This window comes from Microcebus murinus, chromosome 13 (assembly GCF_040939455.1).
Source record: "Microcebus murinus isolate Inina chromosome 13, M.murinus_Inina_mat1.0, whole genome shotgun sequence".
NCBI classification, from domain to species: Eukaryota; Metazoa; Chordata; class Mammalia; order Primates; family Cheirogaleidae; genus Microcebus; species Microcebus murinus.
Window position 1 is genome coordinate 66,071,951 of NC_134116.1, and position 19,467 is coordinate 66,091,417.

The 19,467-nt window shown below is 38.0% G+C and overlaps 1 protein-coding gene across 8 annotated transcripts in view; it reads left to right on the forward strand.

The window, feature by feature from the left end:
• The window catches only part of LOC105868029 (phosphatidylinositol 3,4,5-trisphosphate 3-phosphatase TPTE2-like), a 139,774-nt gene that overhangs the window by 106,039 nt on the left and 14,268 nt on the right, over positions 1-19,467 (forward strand). For 7 of the 8 annotated variants that reach the window (XR_012922470.1, XM_076009473.1, XM_076009468.1 and 4 more), the window contains 6 exons: positions 2,912-2,972; positions 7,932-8,010; positions 8,115-8,203; positions 12,052-12,113; positions 13,583-13,663; positions 16,327-16,432. Coding sequence is in view for 7 of the 8 variants with exons in the window: in XM_076009473.1 (XP_075865588.1) it covers positions 2,912-2,972; positions 7,932-8,010; positions 8,115-8,203; positions 12,052-12,113; positions 13,583-13,663; positions 16,327-16,432 (478 nt within the window). In the remaining variant the exon portion in view is untranslated. Of the gene's footprint in view, positions 1-2,911; positions 2,973-7,931; positions 8,011-8,114; positions 8,204-12,051; positions 12,114-13,582; positions 13,664-16,326; positions 16,433-19,467 lie in introns of those variants that run through there. The other variant, XM_076009474.1, reaches the window with a different exon arrangement.

A 19,467-nucleotide genomic window follows, 5' to 3' on the forward strand; every position in this document is an offset into this window, starting at 1 on the left:
ACAGAATGAATGAAACAGATAAAACTAAAATAAAATAATATGGCTTCGCTGAATGGCTCCATGTTGTCTCTCATTCTCCAATAGGCTAGTTCAGACCTGTCCACATGGTGGCAGTGACAAGGGGTCGGTCCCAGGAGCAGAAAGCAAAAGTATACAAAGCCTTTTAAGGTCTAGGCTCAAAGCTAGTATAATGTGACTTCTACCTAATTCTATTGGACAAAGCAAATATTAACACCAATCCAGATTCATGGAATAGAAAACATATTCCATCTTCTGATGAAAGGAATTGCAAAGAATTGTGGCTATTTTTTTTTTAATCTATCATAGGGACAAAGGATCAGAAGGCCATAACTAAAATGTGTGTTCTTAAATTGAGTTCCTAAATTATGGTGGAGACATACTGCTTTAGGATCTGTGGATGACTAATTTTAAACATATACTGCTATTTACTATGAAATTCTAGCTGAAAGTCATTGTTTAAGAAGTTTAGATATGTGTGTGTATACATTAGTGTAATTTACAGTTATTTGTTATACCTCAATAAAAATTTAATTATCTGTATGTATATATGCCTATATATAAGTATGTATATATATACATGCATTCATAATTACATTTTTATTGAGATATAATAAATACTATAAGTTGTACTAATCTTAAGTATATATCTTGATGACATTATAAATAATTATATATGCATATAACCATCACCCTATCAAGGTATTGAACACTTCTTGCCCCTTTCTAGTCAATATCCCAGTACACCAGAGATAATTGCTATCTTGATTTGTGTCACCACAGATTAGTTTTTAAGATAACCATCTACAAAGTATTTTAAATCAAGATTGACTAAAGGGTTCAAGATTCAGATCCAGACATACTTAATTCCTGAGAGGATATGAAATAGTTATGTGATTCTCCTTTATCCTTATAAGGGAATAAAGTTTCAGGGTTATGTTTGAACAACATTGAATATACAAAGAAGACAGTAAAATTTCATAAGTGCTAAATTTGCTAACAGAGAAATGTCAAATGCTGCCTTAAAAATAGCAAAACTTCTACAGATATAGGACCCATAGAATTAGTGGAGAAACAAGTAGTATGGTGGAAGCATCAACAAGTTTGGCCGCTGCTGCCACCTCACGCAAAGGAGGGTGTGTGTACTTCACCTCCAAATCAAGGAATGAGCTAAGATAGGCTGAGAAAAGGGCTTGGCAGATTTAGGAAAACCCAAAGGTGGAGGTTGTTACAAGAAGACTTTCAAAGAGTAGACAGCATTTTCTACTTTTGCATCACAAGGAAGAGTTCCAGGGATTATAAACTTCATAAACCCATACAAAGGCTGAGCCATTGAGAAAAATCAGATGTATATTACCTACAGTCCTAAAATCTTAGCCATCTTTTAATTTTTGGCCTTGTTACAATTGAATACTTCAAGGGCAATTATATTACTTATTATATTAGCAATAAATCAAAGGTTTTATTTTCATGCCATATTTGCTAGCATTGAATTTTCTCATGAAAAATGGCTAATTTCATGGGTGAAAATGGCATGTCCCTGTTTTGACTTTCTTACTGACAAGACTGAATATGAGGGTTGTTGGTTGGAATTTCACTTTTGTGGATTGTTTATGTCTTTAACATTTATCTATAGGATGAGGGAGTCCTACTTAAGTTGTTGTTAATGAGTTATTTTGTTTCTTAATAGTCCTCATTCAGTTAATTTTAGTGAAAAATCTTTTTCCCTGTTGGTTGTTTGTTGTGGCATTTTCTAAACAGAAATTCAAATTTTTATGAAGTCAAACTTAAACCTATTGAACCATGATTTTCCCTTGATTCAATACTTCTTTCTAATTCAAAGAACTGATTGGTATTCACCTAAGTTTCTTAGAGACATGTATAGTTTTTTATATTTGATTTCTGAATACATATGGATTTTATATAAGAAATTCCATGAATTTTTGAACTGTATAAGACTTGTTATCCTCTTCCCCCCATGCTATGCAGACTCAGAATGTTCATCTTTTTTATTTTCCTCTGGACAGGGATAACCAATTTAATAAATTGATCACTTTGATACCTTAATTTTTTTCCTCAATAGTAAGCCTGTAATCAGGGTACTATACTAATCAGTTTTTAATTTTGTGACAGTCATTTTTGTTGTTGCACAGAGATACATACGTATGTACGTGTGTGTATGTCTGTATGTGTGTATGTGTGTGTTTCAGATGGATACATTTTCTGAAAATATTGTTGGATCAGTATGGCAATATTAACTGTATTTTAAATAATAGCCACTATTTCTCATTTTAAAGGTTATACACATACATACACAAATATGTATGTGTTATATATATACATTCCTTTTAGAAAATAAGAAACCACAGATGAGTTAAAAAGACTCTCCATAGTTCTACCAATTATCTAAAATTTGATGTTTATGTTTTTTCTATCATGCATACACACACACATAATCCTATATTTTTTGCATTTATTTATTTACATAGTGTTTAGGTAGACTGTAATATCCAGATTGTTATCTAAAAGGCATATCTATACAGAATTAGATTTAAATAAGAGCCATATGTTACTGTGAATTAAATATTTAGAACAAATTTACTTAAAGCTATTAATAGTTGGCCAGCTAATTTCCTTCGCTGGTAGCTTTAAACTGTGTGTATTTAGAGCAAAGGCTAGTCTAAGTAGCCAAGCACACTTTGTGGGCTACTGGAAAACCACCGTGGTTTAGGTATGACTCGGAATGTATATACCCACATATTCCCTGAATCTCCCCCAGGAGATGCCAGTGAGAGACAAATGAATAGGAAATAATAATCATTTTAGGTTATTCCTAGGAAATGGCTTATTTGTTGCCATGTGGATATGTAAGTTATGCATCTGTCTTTTTTAGGGCATCCTGTGGTTCCTAGACAGCAAACATCGAAACCACTATCAAGTCTACCATCTATGCAGTATGTACCTGACTTGATATTTTGCTATTGTAGATAGAAAAGAGATTACTGCATGTAAGAAGATGATTTTTTTCCATTGCATTTAGTCATAAGTACTTGGTAGTGTTGGGGAGTGAATTCAAAAATCCCCATATCGTGCTAGCCCCATTTAGTTGGAAGAGTTAGCCCAATAGCCCAAAATGCCCTATGAGGGAGGCAGGGCTTGTGGGATCAAAGAGGCTGGAGTGAAGGTGAACCAAAGATCTGCTCTAGTGGTATTAGGTTTAGGAAAATCTTTCTGTTTTTCTTGTCAGGTTGCTTTATGAGGACATAGACAATTTAACACAGGTGTACTCTAACCCAGTAGGAGTGGATTGTGATGAGAGCAGGGCCCTGGATGGGAGAAAAAAATGAAAAACAAAAAGACCCTAGTTTATACAGATTATACCCCAGTTTACCACTCTGTCTCTCTTGATTTTTTTCCTCTACCTATATATTAAATAGACATTTGCAGGGAGCCAGCATTTTGGTCAGCTATATTTGCCCCTTTGTTTTTTTTTTGTTTTGGGGTTTTTTTTGTTGTTTTTTGTTTCTTTTAAGACAGAGTCTCACTCTGTTGCCCAGGCTAAAGTGCCATGGTGTCAGCCTAGCTCACAGCAACCTCAAACTCCTGGGATCAAGTGATCCTCCTGCCTCGGCCTCCTGAGTAGCTGGGACTACGGGCATGCACCACCATGCCTGGCTAATTTTTCTATATATATTTTTAGTTGTCCAGCTAATTTCTTTCTATATTTTTTTTAGTAGAGACGGGGGTCTCACTTTTGGTCAGGCTGGTCTCGAACTCCTGAGCTCAAAGGATCCTCCTGCCTCAGCCTCCCAGAGTGCCAGGCGTGAGCCACTGCACCCAGCCTATATTTGCCCCTTTGTATGGTTTCTAACTACCCTATAATAATATTAATATAAGTAGTATGCTTGAAAGTTAAAAGTAAGGCCATTAAACAAAAGTAAGTTGGGGCCGGGCACGGTGGCTCACGCTTGTAATCCTAGCACTCTGGGAGGCCGAGGCGGGCGGATTGCTCAAGGTCAGGAGTTCAAAACCAGCCTGAGCGAGACCCCGTCTCTACTATAAAAATAGAAAGAAATCAATTGGCCAACTAATATATATATATAAAAAATTAGCCGGGCATGGTGGCTCGTGCCTGTAGTCCCAGCAACTTGGGAGGCTGAGGCAGTAGGATTGCTTGAGCCCAGGAGTTTGAGGTTGCTGTGAGCTAGGCTGACGCCACGGCACTCACTCTAGCCTAGGCAAGAAAGCGAGACTCTGTCTCAAAAAAAAAAAAAAAAAAAAAAAGTAAGTTGGGCTTAGGTTACCTGAAATGGACAAACCACTACTATTCTTAAGTTTTTGAGATCTTTAATTTTGTTTTAGAGCAGCAGGAACCACTCAGAAATCTCCTTTTGAGGATAGATAAGAATTTTTAATGGAAAATTTTCAATCATTTATAACTTAACCACTTTGGTATGGCGCTCACCAGCCGTGAAACCTTGCCCATAGATGGCACTCATAGCCCGCACTATAGTTTGTGCTGTGCATTGACAATGAATCCATTTTGCTCTTGTGTGATGAGGAAAGCTTTAATCCTTTGCACTCGGACGTCGAGTGTGACTTGACACGGTTAGCATCGGTAGTAGCTCGTATGTCGAGTCACACTTGACACGTAGTTTCACCGTGGGGGGATGGGGGAAGGGGGATTTTTGTCTATTTTTCCAGTATCTTTTCATGTTTTCATTAGCATGAAAGGACAAATAAAATGTAAATACCATCTCAACTAATGCCACTGCTGCAGCAATGTGTATAGCTAGTGTTACAGCTCTTGACCGGGGAAAGAACCAAGCGGCACACGAAGAGTCTGAGAACAGCTTTTATTCTCGCACAGCAGGCTCAACACACCTAGTGTGACAGCTCTCTTCTCATCTTCAGATCTTCTTACCCCCCCTTCCTTGTTCTCCTCCTGCTTTTATACCCTTGGTGGGGCTCAAAAAGCATCCAATCAACTATAAGCTTTAATATCAAGCTTTAACAATCAACATCCAATCAACAACAAGCTTTAACATCCAATCAAAAACAGTGGGATTCAAAAATTACCCAATGAGGATCACGCAAGCAGCGTGGCCGGAAACAGGCAGTGGCACACGGGCCTGGGAGCATTCCAGGGCAGGGCCTGGGCGGCTCTCTGCCGCAGGCCCCGACCCCAGCAGCGTGCCCTCCAACTGACCACACACAACGCTGGCCTGCAGAGATGCGGAGTGATGGGGAGGCGGCAAGCGGCTGTGTCCCGGCACCAGACATTTTTCGTATCATCACCACCTAATCTTTTGTTTTGCATAGGCAGTAATCTTGAGTAGGAGGGTCCAAGGCATGAGTTGTTGCATCATGCCTTTTTGAGCTTGCATCATCTTCTCTTGGTAAAGAACCTTCCTTATCTTTTCGTCTCCTAGGTTTGTTTAGGTTTCTATTAGCATATCACAGATGTTGTCATGACACAGGGTTTAGTTGGATGATTGGTTTGCCCCCTAGCAGTCGCACGTTCTGAGTAAATTTCCCATCCTCAGGATGGATAAGTTTTCCAAAGACATACAAAGCAGCGATGATTAATTTTACTTCGAAAAATGAAGAAAAAAGTGAAAAATGTAATAGTGACGAAAGTGAGTTCTCCGAGGATGCAAGTGGAGATGATGAACAAATTGCTGGTCCTAGTGGAACTACAGAAAGGAAAACTTCCCTTGCTTTGCCCAAAGATCTGGCTGAAAGTATGGACAGTGACAGTGACATTGAATTCATAAAGGCAAAACAAAGACACACAATTGTTTATTCGAGTGAGAGTGATGGATATAGGTGATATCATTGAGAAATCGGGTATAAGACCCAGTGAAAGTTACGTTTCTAGGGGAAACCAGGAAAAAGAAAAGTGGACATCTACATCTGTGAATGACAAAGAGCCTAGCAGAATCCCTTTCTCCACGGGTCAGTTACATTGGACCTCAAGTTCCTTCTGGATGTGACACACCAATAGACTTGTTTCAGTTGTTTTTTACTGAGACGTTGATAAAAAATATAACAGATGAGACAAATGAGTATGCTAGGCATAAAATTAGCCAGAACTATCCCAGCAATCCACTCGGAATAATTGGAAAGATGTGACAATAGAGGAAATGAAGTCTTTTCTTGGTGTAATGCTAAATATGGGTGTATTGAATCACCCCAACTTGCATAGTTATTGGTCCATGGATTTTGAGTCTCATATACCATTTTTTCAATCTGTTTTCAAAAGAGAAAGGTTCTTGCAAATATTTTGGATGTTACACTTGAAAAATGATCGAAAGTCAAGTAAAGATTTGAGAACAAGAACCGAGAAGGTAAACTGCTTCTTGTCATACCTTGAAATGAAATTTAGGGAGAGATTCTGTCCTGGAAGAGAGATTGCTGTTGATGAGGCTGTTGTTGGTTTCAGAGGAAAGATACACGATAATCCTAAAAAGCCAACAAAATGGGGTATTCATTTATATGTCCTCTCAGATTCAAAACGTGGTTACGTACATTCATTTGTCCCTTATTATGGAGGAATAACATCTGAAACGCTGGTGAGACCTGATCTCCCTTTTACTAGCAGAATAGTTTTAGAGCTTCATGACAGATTGAAGAGCTCAGTACCTGGTTCTCAAGGTTATCATTTCTTCACTGACAGGTATTACACTAGTGTCACTCTTGCAAAGGAATTGTTCAAGGAAAAAACACACTTGACAGGGACAATAATGCCCGATAGGAAAGATAATCCACCTGTTATCAAAGATCCAAAGCTAAAGAAAGGAGAGAGAGTGGCTTTCAGGGATGAAAATGTAATGCTGCTTGCGTGGAAAGACAAGAGGATAGTCACAGTGCTCACTGCATGCGACACTTCAGAGACTGAGTCTGTGGAAAGGAGAGTGCCTGGTAGTGGGAGGAAATAGTTCTCAAACCCAAGGTCGTGACCAACTATACAAAGTTTATGGGGGGTGTTGATATAGCTGATCGCTACTCAAGCACATACTGTTTTATGAGGAAGACTCTAAAATGGTGGCGTACATTGTTATTCTGGGGGCTTGAGGTCAGTGTTGTAAATTCCTATATATTGTACAAAGAATGCCAAAAAAGAAAAAATGAAAAACCGATAACACATGTGAAATTTATTAGGAAACTAGTACATGATCTTATTGGAGAATTCAGAGATGGTACACTAACTTTCAGGTAGGTTATTATTCACTAACTTAGAGCAACGTTTAGATGGAAAGCTCCATATAATCACACCTCACCCTAACAAAAAACACAAAGATTGTGTTCTTTGTTCTAACAGAAAAATCAAAGGAGGAAGAAGAGAGACGATTTATATTTGCGAAACATGTGAATGTAAACCAGGTCTTCATGTGGGTGAATGTTTCAAAAAATATCATACCATGAAAAATTACAGAGATTAAAATTACTCTTTGAATGTATCAATAATTTGAAATATGAAAAATATCCAAATAAATGAGTTTGTATGAAAAGAAACTCCAGTTTTTTATTCTACTACCATGCTTTGTAAAATCTGGGGTATTTAAAAAATTAAATCCCAAGTAGAATAAACAAATCGAGAAAAAAGCAAGCAAGTGCAAAGGGTTAAAGCACTGAATATTTGTTTTACTTTACAGGTAGCTTTACTTGTAATGTAAATCAGAATAGGTAACATATACATATATGTTTTCGTTATGTTATTTTTAAATGTTCGCAATTTTATTTTGATAAATGAAAAATTAGAAAAGTCATGTCATGGCTGTCAGCTAAAGTCGACGTGCGCTTTCATCTGTGGCTATCGACTGTAGTGGACGCTGGTACCCAAGTGGTTAATCATTTACTATGTTATTGGGCATAGAAATATGACATAACATATGTATTATTTATTTTAGGTCAAAGATATAATCCCAATCACTTCCATGATAGGGTTACTAGAATCATCATTGATAATCACAGTGTCCCCTCTCTGCGGTAAGTTTTATGCCAAGTTGACTATTAGAAGAGGGCTAAATACGCTGGGCTTGATTTTTTTGCAAATGTTTTAATTCAACTAAAAATCTTACATTTGAAATCAGTGAGATGGTGGCATTCTCTAAAGATGTCCATAGATGGCTGGCGAAAGATGAAAAAAACGTTGCAGTGATTCATGCCCAAGAAGGCAAAGGTACTAACATTTTTCTTTTTCTTTCTTTCTTGCTTTCTTCCTTTCTAAAGAGATTTAAGAGGTATATTAAAGTACAAGAACAAGATACATAATACTATTAATAAGGGAATGAACAAACCAGTACAACCTCTATGGAAAACAGTATGTTTAAAAGAACCCACCAAAGGGGTTTCCCTATGCTCAGTTGCTCGCCACACAGAGAGCCAATTACTGAGACAACAAGGATTGTCAAGAAAGAGAAAAGGAAATTTACTGTGGAAGACTGCGAGGCAGGAGGGGTGGACTGCCTCAAATCTTCCTCCCCAACTGATAGGGTCAGGAATTTTTCTAGAGGTGAAATGAATAAAGCATGAAGTGAATGAGCATCATTACATGTTTCAGAGGAAGTGCAGCTTACACAAGTGCAGTGAGAAATCGTACTGGCACATACATCACATGATCAAATGGCAGATAAGTCCCCCCTGGGTGGGGATTTTAGTAGTATAATGAGCTAAGGGTTAAAATCATTCCTTCTTTTTGGCCTTGTGTGCAGGTGGGATGCAGGGATAGGTTGCTCAGCAGGTCCTTGGGCAAGATCTGTGATGGGGTATTGGTTATCCGAACTTCTCTTAAAGCTGCAAGGAGGTTCCACCATTTCTGAAAATTAAAACCAACTCAAAAAGGAATGGATTGGTGAAACAGAGTTACAAAGTTCTGGTCAGTAAATCTTACTGGCCTGGGAACATGAAACATAAGAGAACTGCAAAAAGGCATTTTTGTTCATAGAGCTGGTTGTATATGGAGATTTCTCAAAGAACTAAAAGTGGACCCTACCATTCAATCCAGCAGTCCCCCTACTGGGTATCTCCCCAAAGAGAAAGAAGTCGTTGTTCAAAATAACACCTGTACCTGAATGTCTATGACAGCATAATTTACAGTTGCAAAGATGTGGAATCAACCTAAGTGTCCATCAGCTGATGAGTAGATAAAGAACATGTGGTATATATATATACCATAGAGTACTACTCAACCATAAAAAGGAATGAAATAATGTCTTTTGCAGCAATTTGGGTGGACCCATATTCCTAAGTGAAGTATCTCAGGAATGGAAAAACAAATACCACATGTTCTAACTTAGAAGCAGGAGTTAAACAATGGATGTGATATGATGGACATTGGAAAGTAAGAAGTGGGGAGCGAGGCAGGAAAGGAGGTGTACAAAGCACCTCTCAGGTGCAATGTGCACTATCCTGGGGGTGGGTGCACTAAAAGCCCTGACTTCAGCATGATATGATCCATCCATGTAACAAGAAAACACTTGTACTCCCTAAATCTATTGAAATAAAAAGTAAATAAAATTTTTAAAAATAAGAGAGAAAAGCATACAAGTGTATTTAATACAAGTTTTATGTGATATGGAAGTCCTTATAAGGAAATGAAGACCAAAGACGCAGTTAGAGATGAATACTTATATACTGAATTAGACAAAAAGTAGTAAATTATGAAAATGTGACAAGACAAAGGGGCTTGGGCTAGAGTAGTTGATTAGATGAAGAAGTAGCCAGGAGGATAAGGATTTCCCTTGGCCTCAACTTCCTGTACTTGATGGTAAAAATGATACTTTCCTTCTGGTATAGGGAGGCCATCTTTCACATGGGAATTTCATCTCCTGCTTTTAAGAAAGCATGTCAGAAAGAGTGATCTTGAACCTGTTGTTTTTCAAGTGCCTTTGGCTCAAAATAGTCAATATGCTAGAGTGGCATATTTTTAACCTCTTCACTAGCATTAAGATATCTTGCCTTATTTAACTATGTGAAAGTCTCTTAAACTTGCTTCATGAAGCCCAGGTTCTTCTTCCTTGTACAGAGTTATTCACTTCACAGAGAGAGTTGTAAAGATTATATGAGACCTTCAAAGCATTACCCAAATGTTAGTTGTTAATCATTATGAAGGCCAAGAATTGTATTATATTTAGAGATGCAAGCCATTTCTACTGACTTCAGGATACAGATGCTGTCTTACTGATGTCTAACTAACTTGGTGGATTATCTAATGTTCTCCATTCCCTTTATAAACACACTGATTGGCGTCCATTGGCATGTCGTAAATTTGCAACTTGTATACTTTTCTTTAGTATGCCTATGTATTTCTGCTTCCACCAGTGTCTGCCAGTTCTACTTGTCTGCCATTTATTATAATATGTCATATAATCAAATATTATATAAATCTGTCAAACATCAAAGTGAACAAAAATAGTTTTATAATTTTATGAAGAATAAGTTGAATGTTTCAGGAAAATTCAATGAAGTTGAGTGGCTACAACCAAAATTGCAGCTAAATTAAATGTAAACAAGACTATTATAAAACATTGGAGAAAAATTCTAGTAGTAAAATCTAGAAGGATTCTGCACTTAGATTTCTATAAAGAAAACCAGAGATCATAGATGATGCAATGGTTTATAAAACTGGCCTGGATTTTCCAAGAAAGAGCTCCATTTGGGGAAACCTAAACTTAAAAACTTAAAGCCTTTGTCCAATATCAGAAGTTTAGTGAATTAATGTATGTTTATATTTGAAGTCACAGTAAAATATTTAAGGCATGTATATATCATTTTTATGATTCCCTGCTTTATCTGCTTGACTAGATGAGAAGGTATCTACTATGTCTACAGTTGTAATTATCCACAGCAACAAGAACATGAATCTACTTATAGCATGCCCATAATTGGTAAAGGAACTTTCCGAAAGTTTCTTTCAAATGGGAAAGTAATAGAGTTACAGAGACCCAGAGATGTCCTCCAAAATTGAAACGTTAGCAGTCTAGGTAGCTGAAATCCAGGCTGTTAATCCTCAGTAGCTCCCTTCAGCAAGAAGCTTTTCTTTATCATAGCAAGCGGTGGTACGAACTCCTCTTTGCAAGTACCTGGGTTGGAATAGTGCTTTTCAAAGTACATGTTGCAAAATCAGTTTAGCAGTTCATTAAAACATTTTTAAAGGATAGAACATAAAATTCTGTGCATCTTAGGTAAAAAGTGTAAATTTGGAATTACACAAAATGATTAAGTTCATTCAGTGTGTACTGGCTAAAACAAAAGCTACAGATCATTGTAGAAATAAAAGAGGCAACATATTTTTTTAAGAAACTCAAATTTTGTGTGGCAGGACAAAAATAAATTGTAATTAAACCTAAGAGACTTTGAGGACAGAATGACATGAAGCATGAAGTCAAGGGTTTGCTTTAAAATACTACAACAGAAAAGAAAGAAAAAAGAGAGAGGGAGAGGTAAGAAAGGAGAGAAGAGAAGAGAGAAATTATGCATGTAAAGCAAAATACTGATAATTATAGAATCTGGGGAACAGGTATATGAGAATTCATTATATTGTTCTCTACTTTCATATGTTTGAAAACTTTTGTAATACAACTAAAAACTCTAAAATGGAAGGAATAATGGGTATTGAAAGTGCTAGATGGTTTTTGAAGTTGTTTATCTTCTATAGGCACTACTTTTGTTTATGTTATTTAGAAAAACAGTGTGTGTAATTAGTTTTTAATAAGTAGAGACTTATCTTTGGAGTCACACCAAAGCTGATTGCCTCTTCCTATTATTGCAATCCCTGTCATTAGAGACTCAAGAAAAATGCACACGTGCACATGTGTATCATGCAATCAGTTAAAATGCCAAATTCCAAGTATGACCACAAAGCAGTGAAACATCTTTTGCTATTTCCGAATTAAAATATTTTGGACAAACACATTCAGGGTGAAAGAAAATCAATCCAAAATGTACTCCTTTGAATGTTTCCGAATGTGTTTTTATACTAAGTACTTCCATGAACAATAATTCCTTGAACTAACTTTTCTTTTCTAGGCCGAACAGGAACTATGGTTTGGGTTTGCCTTATTGCCAGAGGACTCTGTTCAACTGCACAGGTATGAAAGAAGCTACCTCAAACTTTGTCTTATTCAGATTGATTTGCTAGTTCTGAAACATCACTGGTAGGATGTTAAGATGATTCTTTAAGTCATGGTGGTTAAGTGAAATTGTAATTAGAAAAGCAGGTTTTTGAAAGTCTGGTTTTGATACTTCCGTGTTAACATGCAGTAGTTAGTAACTGACTTAAGGACCTTTTATTGTGGGCCAGGACTAGGGTGAGATTAGTGAGGCACAAAATTTAAGGGAATGTCAAAAGTCATAACTATTAGGATAAATAATATTTTAATGCAATATTTTAAAAATAAAAATGAATGCAAAAAATTATGATGTATGTAATATCAACATTTTAAATAAAGGCAGGACCCAATAGAGCAGAATTTAGGTGAGATGAGTAAAGCCATGTTATTTAAGTGTAAAAAAAAAACCTCAGTAATCAAGATGCTGCATTCTCCTCACCCTAGTCCTAGCCTGCTCTTACTCCCACCGGTAACATGACTTTTTTCTTCTTCATGAGAATAATATCAAGATTAGTTAGATAAGTTCTCCAAAGGACCTTGACCATCCTTATAATTGCTAGGTAGATAAAAGGTACCATTTCCCAACTCAGAACAAAGTCTCTTCTGAATGTAATTAGCTTTGCATAGTTAATATATGTGGGATCTGTAACCTCTGGAAATTTCTGAGAAGGCAGGATGGGCTGTTTCCACTTCTTAAAGCAGTCCTTCTGTCATAATCTTGCTGAGAACTTAACCATTCCAGGACACACCTCTAGCAGCTCTGCTCAAGTTGCTTGGCCTGCAGTCTGGGGAAGAGAAGGAATGGATTGTGCATGATGCCCAGGATTCTAATTCTGCCACTTTTGGCTTTTCTAATTTGACACACAGAGGCCTTTAAATTGGGTGTTCTAGGACAGTGTTTTTCAAACTATGGATCATGATCTATCAGTAAGTTGTAAAATAAACTTGCTAGGTTGTAACCAGCATTTTTTAAAATAAAATGGAATAGAGCAGAATAGAAAAATAGTAAGAGGTAAGTGTGTGTGTGTGTGTGTGTGTGTGTGTGTGTGTGTGTGTGTGTGTGTCTTCTAGGTTTATTAAATTGTATTGTAGCTTAAGAAACAAAGACTTTTGAAAGCCATTGATCCAGAGCCCTAACTCCCTGCAGCATCTCCATAACAGGTTACTTGGTGTTCATTTGGTCTGTCTTCTCGTTCATAAAATGGAAAATCAGGGAAAGACTTGCACTGGATGATCTGTAGGTCTTTCTAGCTCTAAAATTTCATGTCTTCATGCATCTTTGAATGAGAGAAGTCCTTGATGTAGCTTCGTTTGTTATTTTGGGTAGCCTCTGCCCAAAGACCACTGACTTAAGGAAATAACGTGCCCTTAGAAACTTTAAGGATTCCTAATATAGGAAAGAAAAGTGTGCAGATGAACCACGGTTGAATTGTCCTCTTTTATTATAGGACAGCTTTCATCATTTCGGACGACGACAAATAGGTAAATCCATCAGCATTAAATATGAGGGAGTAGAAACTCCTTCTCAGGTAAGTTTTCCTTTTAAAAATGGAAGTTTTTTAGGGAATCAGGTGAAGATTGGGACCTGTTACTTGGTTTTGTTTTAGATTTTGCTCCTTTGGTGATCAAGCAGTAGCACTTAGGTGCCCTGCCAACAGGCCTTGATCCTTCCCCAGTGCCAAGACCTGTACCCCAAGTGCCCAAGCTTTGTGCTCGGGGTTCTCTTCAGAGCACCCCACTCTCCATTTTATATTGGTTATTGTTTACAGAGTTCAGGAGTTGATTACCTTCCCAAAGAAGGAAGGTCCAACACCTAAGGCTCCAGACCCCTGAGATTATCTAAAGTCACCAGCCTTGGCTGGGTATGGTGGCTCACGCCTGTAATCCTAGCACTCTGGGAGGCCCAGGTGCGCGGGTTGCTCGAGGTCAGGAGTTCAAAACCAGACTGAGCAAGAGTGAGACCCCATCTCTACGATAAATAAAAAGAAATTAATTAGCCAACTAATATATATAGAAAAAATGAGCCGGGCATGGTGTCACATGCCTGTAGTCCCAGCTACTCGGGAGGCTGATGCAGCAGGATCGCTTGAGCCCAGGAGACTGAGGTTGCTGTGAGCTAGGCTGACGCCACAGCACTCACTCTAGCCTGGGCAACAAAGCAAGACCTGTCTCAAAAAATAAAAATTAAAATTAAAGTCACCATCCTTTGATTTCTCTGTAAAGAGGAACTGGGTCTTTCACAAACCCCTGCTAGGACAATTCAATCCTTGTAGAACCTCACAAGGACTGTTTCTAGATGACTCCCTTGCGTGTCTGTCTGTCTGTGTGTGTGGAAGCGGGGTGTGTTTTGAAAGAGAAAGAAAAAGGGAAATAAACACTTTTCAAAAACTCTATTAATATACCTTCTGAAGCTGTTTCCCACCCCCCAAAAACACCTGTTATATACCAGATAATATTGCACTTTTACATTATCTGATTTAATACTCACAGCAACTATGTGAAATATATACTATTACCCTATTTTTTGTTTTTAAAACATTTTGTTATGGAAATTTAAAAACAGAAGTCAAAAGAATCATACAATAATCCCCTTTCAGTCATCACACTACTCCATCAGTCCAGTCTGCAGCCACTCCTGTTTCGTCCATTCCCTTCCCACACTCCTCACACCGCCAGCTCTACTCCCCACTCTTTCTTTCCCGAATCCTGCATTATTTTGAAGGAAATTTCAGTCATCATGTCATTTTATCCCTCAAGTACTTAGGTATGACATCTAATATAAGTACTCTTAAAAAAAACTTTAATAAATATTATACCTTAAAAGTACCTTGATAATATCAAATTTCTAGTCCATTTCTAGTCACATTTCTAAATCCATTAGAATTTAGTTTGTTTCACTCAGGACCAAAACAAGGTCCACATACTTCATTTGGTTGCTATGTCTCTTAAGGCTCTTTTAGTTTATGGGTTTCCTACCCCTTTTGTATTCCCTTGTGATTTGTTTATTAAAGGAACCAGGACATTTATCCTATATAATTTATAACATTATGGACTTCGTCAAATCATTTTAAGGGTTTTATATTCGTTAACTCATTTAATATTCTCAGTGACTCTACAAGTAGGTTCCTATGATTCCCATTTTACAAACTGGGAAATTGAGGCTCAGAGAAATTAACTTTTTGAACCAAGGACTCAAATCCAGATCTGTCAGACTCTGAAGCCCTTTATTTCCCATGCTCTGCACAGCTTCTCATCTATATTGCTCCTCAAACAGGAATGATTCACTGAGATGGCAATGCAAGGGCTCAGCTGCAGGTGTGAGAGCTGTGTTGGCAAGTCCCCAGGACAGAGTGCCCTCTGTAGCAGGTGGTAATTCTCAGGCACCATCACATTCAAACCCTGCATTGTGGGCTATTCTACCAACCATATTTTATCCACCCCTGAGTTAAGAACTTACACAAGCCTTCCTCATGACTGGCCCTTTCTAGTGGAAAGTATGGCAATTAATTTTATTAACATTTTTCAGCAGGTAGGGAAGAGTCTGTAAGCTTTTGAGTCCAGCTGATTCAGTACCAGAACTCTTCAACTACCTTAAGAAGGATTCAAAGATTCCATTGTGAACAGCTTGCCACAAGGGGAAGACAAAGCTAGGAGAATTCCAGGGCTTCCTTATGAAAGCAAAATTGAGGAAATGGAAAGTAGAAAAAGTCTAGCTGGCCAGGAACAAGAGAAGAATGAAATGAAATCTACTACTGACCTATGAAGGTCTTCCTCTTGAGTTTTCACATACACCATTCTCCCATGCCCGGAAGGCCACTCCCCACCAAACCACAAACCTTCTTCTATCTCACCCACAACTGAGCTTCTACCCCCATATTGATAATGTGGTAGCTGTTTTCTTGTTGATTCTGATTAGTTGCCCTCTCAATCATAAGCACCCTATAAGCAAGGCTTGGCTCTATCCTTGTTACTTCCCCATAAGCAGTTCAATGGTTTCCCCCACCCCCAAGGTAGATATTCAGTTGTAAGGCGATACTCATAAAAATGCTGACTTATATGTTGGTACCCAGTAAATGTTTCCTTAACTACTTACCTTCTTTAATAAGCTCTAAACAAACAAAACAAAAAAAGTAAGAATTGTAACTTTAGACTTTTAATGTCCACTTAAATTAAGGCTTCTGTTGCTTTGCAGCATAGATATGTTGAATATTTTGAAGAAGTGAAACGTTTCAACTTCTGGACTCTTCCTCCAATAAAATGGCTCTTGTTAAAAAAAATCATTATTTATTCAATTCATGGTAAGTGCTTTATGCATTATTGATGAATTGGGAGGAGGGCCAATGTTTCCACTATTTGGAGGGTTTTGATCGTAGTTATATATACAGATGATCCTAACTCATAGCTGTTTTTTTACATATGTTTACACAGCAATCCTTGGCCATATGGCTAACTCTTAGATGTCCTTCACCTTCTCTTTTCCATCACCAAATTTGGGGGCTTTATCCACTTCCTTTCTATCCTCTTCTCATTGCTCTTCTGGCCTCAGGCCAGGATGGACTTTTCAGGGTAGAGCCTCTGATGGAGGGGAGAAAGACCCATGTACCCTCAAGACTGCTTGTTTCTCATAACCACCTCTAGTTTGGGTTCATCTTGGTGGAGGTGTCCCTGTATCATTTGCTCACCTACTCCTTTCAGAAGACCTTTTTTTTTTTCTCATCACCCTGGGCTTTTTCTTTCCCCTCTCTCTTCCATATGTAACCCTCTCACCCCCAGCAACTCCATCAAGATGTGTTAAATACCCAAACAGCAAATTAATTTTATTTGTTGCCACGTAACTACTGAATGCCTGCTCTTAGCTAGGCCCTGTGCTAGTGCTTCCCTGCCAGTAAGGAGTCCCTGGGTCAGTAAAGAAGAAAACTAAGTACATAGATAAAAAGCCGATCACAGCATTGGGGGGGGTACACAGTATTGGGGATATCAAGGAAAGCCTCCTAAGGGACAGCACTTTGTTCCTCCTTACCTGAATCTACATGAAAATGGAAAGGGTTGGGAAAACACAGGGCTCTGTGGAGGTGTCTCTCAGCCCCCTAGTGGTTACCAAGTATTACCAGTAGTAAAAATCCCTGTAAACTTCAAAATTGCTGACTATTTGCCTGCTTCCAGAATGTCAGGGGAGAGAGAAAGCTATAGCTGGAATCCACCATTGCCCAGGGAAGCAAGAAAATCAGTCAGGCTATCCATCTATGGGACTCAGAGAGAGTCACCTCACTTCTGCCCCTCACATCCTACCCTCAGGGGAGATGGGAAAGCAAAAGCAGGAATGTCTCAGTGTGGAGAGGATGGGACCACACCACTCCCACTGCCAGAGAGGCAGCAATGGGGTTATGCTTCTGAACTCCTAAAGCAAACCTCTTGTAACAGGCGGATTGTGGACCGTGAGGAGGTACCAGCATACTGGTGTCCACCCAGACAGCCTAGTTATTTTTAGTCTTCTAAGAAGGCACACAAAATAAGATCTAGACATATTTTCTTTAACATTTTGTCCAACTATTCAGAAATACAAGAAGCCTTTAAAATATAAATTAAAACTGCATTGTCAAAAATATGACACTTGTTCATTGAAATGTAAAATGCTTTTAAAAATTATTTGCACATGTTTATTTCCCCCACACATACCTCCACTACCTCTTGATGGTGGTGAGGAATGTTAATGGATTACCACAAACCGATTACATAGGTTTCTGACTTCTGAAAACAAACTTCAGCCCGGTAGCATTGTTTCCATGGGAAATTTTATCTGGATTTTCAAACAAACAGCTGTGCAGGAAGACCCTTGAAACACCCCACCTGTTCTTGCAGAAGACTGCCTGGGTATATAATGAGCAACTGTTTTTGAAAAGGCTTTTTAGACTGCAAAGTCCTCTCCAAAGTCCATTCTGACTGCTTCATGAGAAATATGTGAATTAAGAGGGATAGAGTTGTAGTGAGTCCAGTAGCTGACCTCGCCTGGACCCCCGACTATTGTCAGACTTCCCAAGGGTAGAGGTGCCAGGCTTGGTCAGCAGGTGGTAGAAGGTAGCAGACAGCAGACCTTCCTTTCCACACTCAGTGGGGCCCAGCAGGAAGAACTAGGTTGCTTTATTCTGCAGTGTGAGTGGCAACATAGTCTGCTGTTGGCGCAGTTTCTCCCACGAAGAAATTTAAACCCAACTATAAAACCAACTTAGTGGTATGACAGCTTGTATTATACCTGAGTGTATACTCTGCCTCAATTTCCTCTTGGTTAACAGTAAGAATAGCAGTATCTAAACAAACCTTTGTGAGTATTAAACTATTCTATGCAGGCAAATAGGCATTTAATCTAATGAAGTTTTAATGTACTTCAACTTCTGTAATATGAACAGTGAGAATAGAATTAGTGTTTCAAAATTCTAAGCTTAAAAATGTACTTAGTAAGTTCTACAGTTTTATATGTTGTCTCAGTCTGATATTATATCCTAAGACTGTGACTTTTCTCTTATTAATATTTTGAATTTTATTTAAACCCTATGGTGGTGACATTGTTCAGTTAAAAACTATAAGGTGCAAATCTCAAGAGCAGAGGAACTAACCCAAATTTGTGAATATTGCAGATGAAGTCTAGTAGAGAATTTCATGGGCTTGATTTCCTAGTCTCAGGCTAACATAATATAGAGGATTTTAAAAGTCCAGTCTGAGATTCTTCATGAAGACTTCCAGACAAAACACTGAGGTGTGTGCGACCTAAGCTGTCCAGTACTGTGTAGGTCTAGTCTCACAGAGCAGACTTAATGAGGGCTATATGGCAAGTTAAAATTCTTCCTGCGCCCATGAAAATAATCAGACCAAACCTAATGAGACCACTCTTAATAGTCTTCCTTTGAGATTATTACCATAAGAGAAAGGGGATAGATGTGAAGACCACCAGAAAAAAGTATGAGAAAGACTTGGACATGGGTAATATCTTGTTTAGTGTACCCTTCTGGGTTTATCTCTGCCTTTCCACCTTTTATTGTCTTTGAGCTATTTTACAATTTTGGAAGTTGTAGAAAACTGATATTAAGGCAGATACAGTAGTCCTCCATTATCTGTGGTTTCACTTTCTGGGTTTCAGTTATCCATGATCAACTGTAGTCCAAAAATAGGTGACTACAGAACACTAAGATATTTTGAGAGTCAGAATACATTCACATAACTTTTATTACAGTATATTGTTATAATTTTTCTATTCTATTATTTTTGTTAATCTCTTACTGTGCCTAATTTATAAATTTTATCATAGATATAGCAAAAAATATAGTATATACAGGGTTCA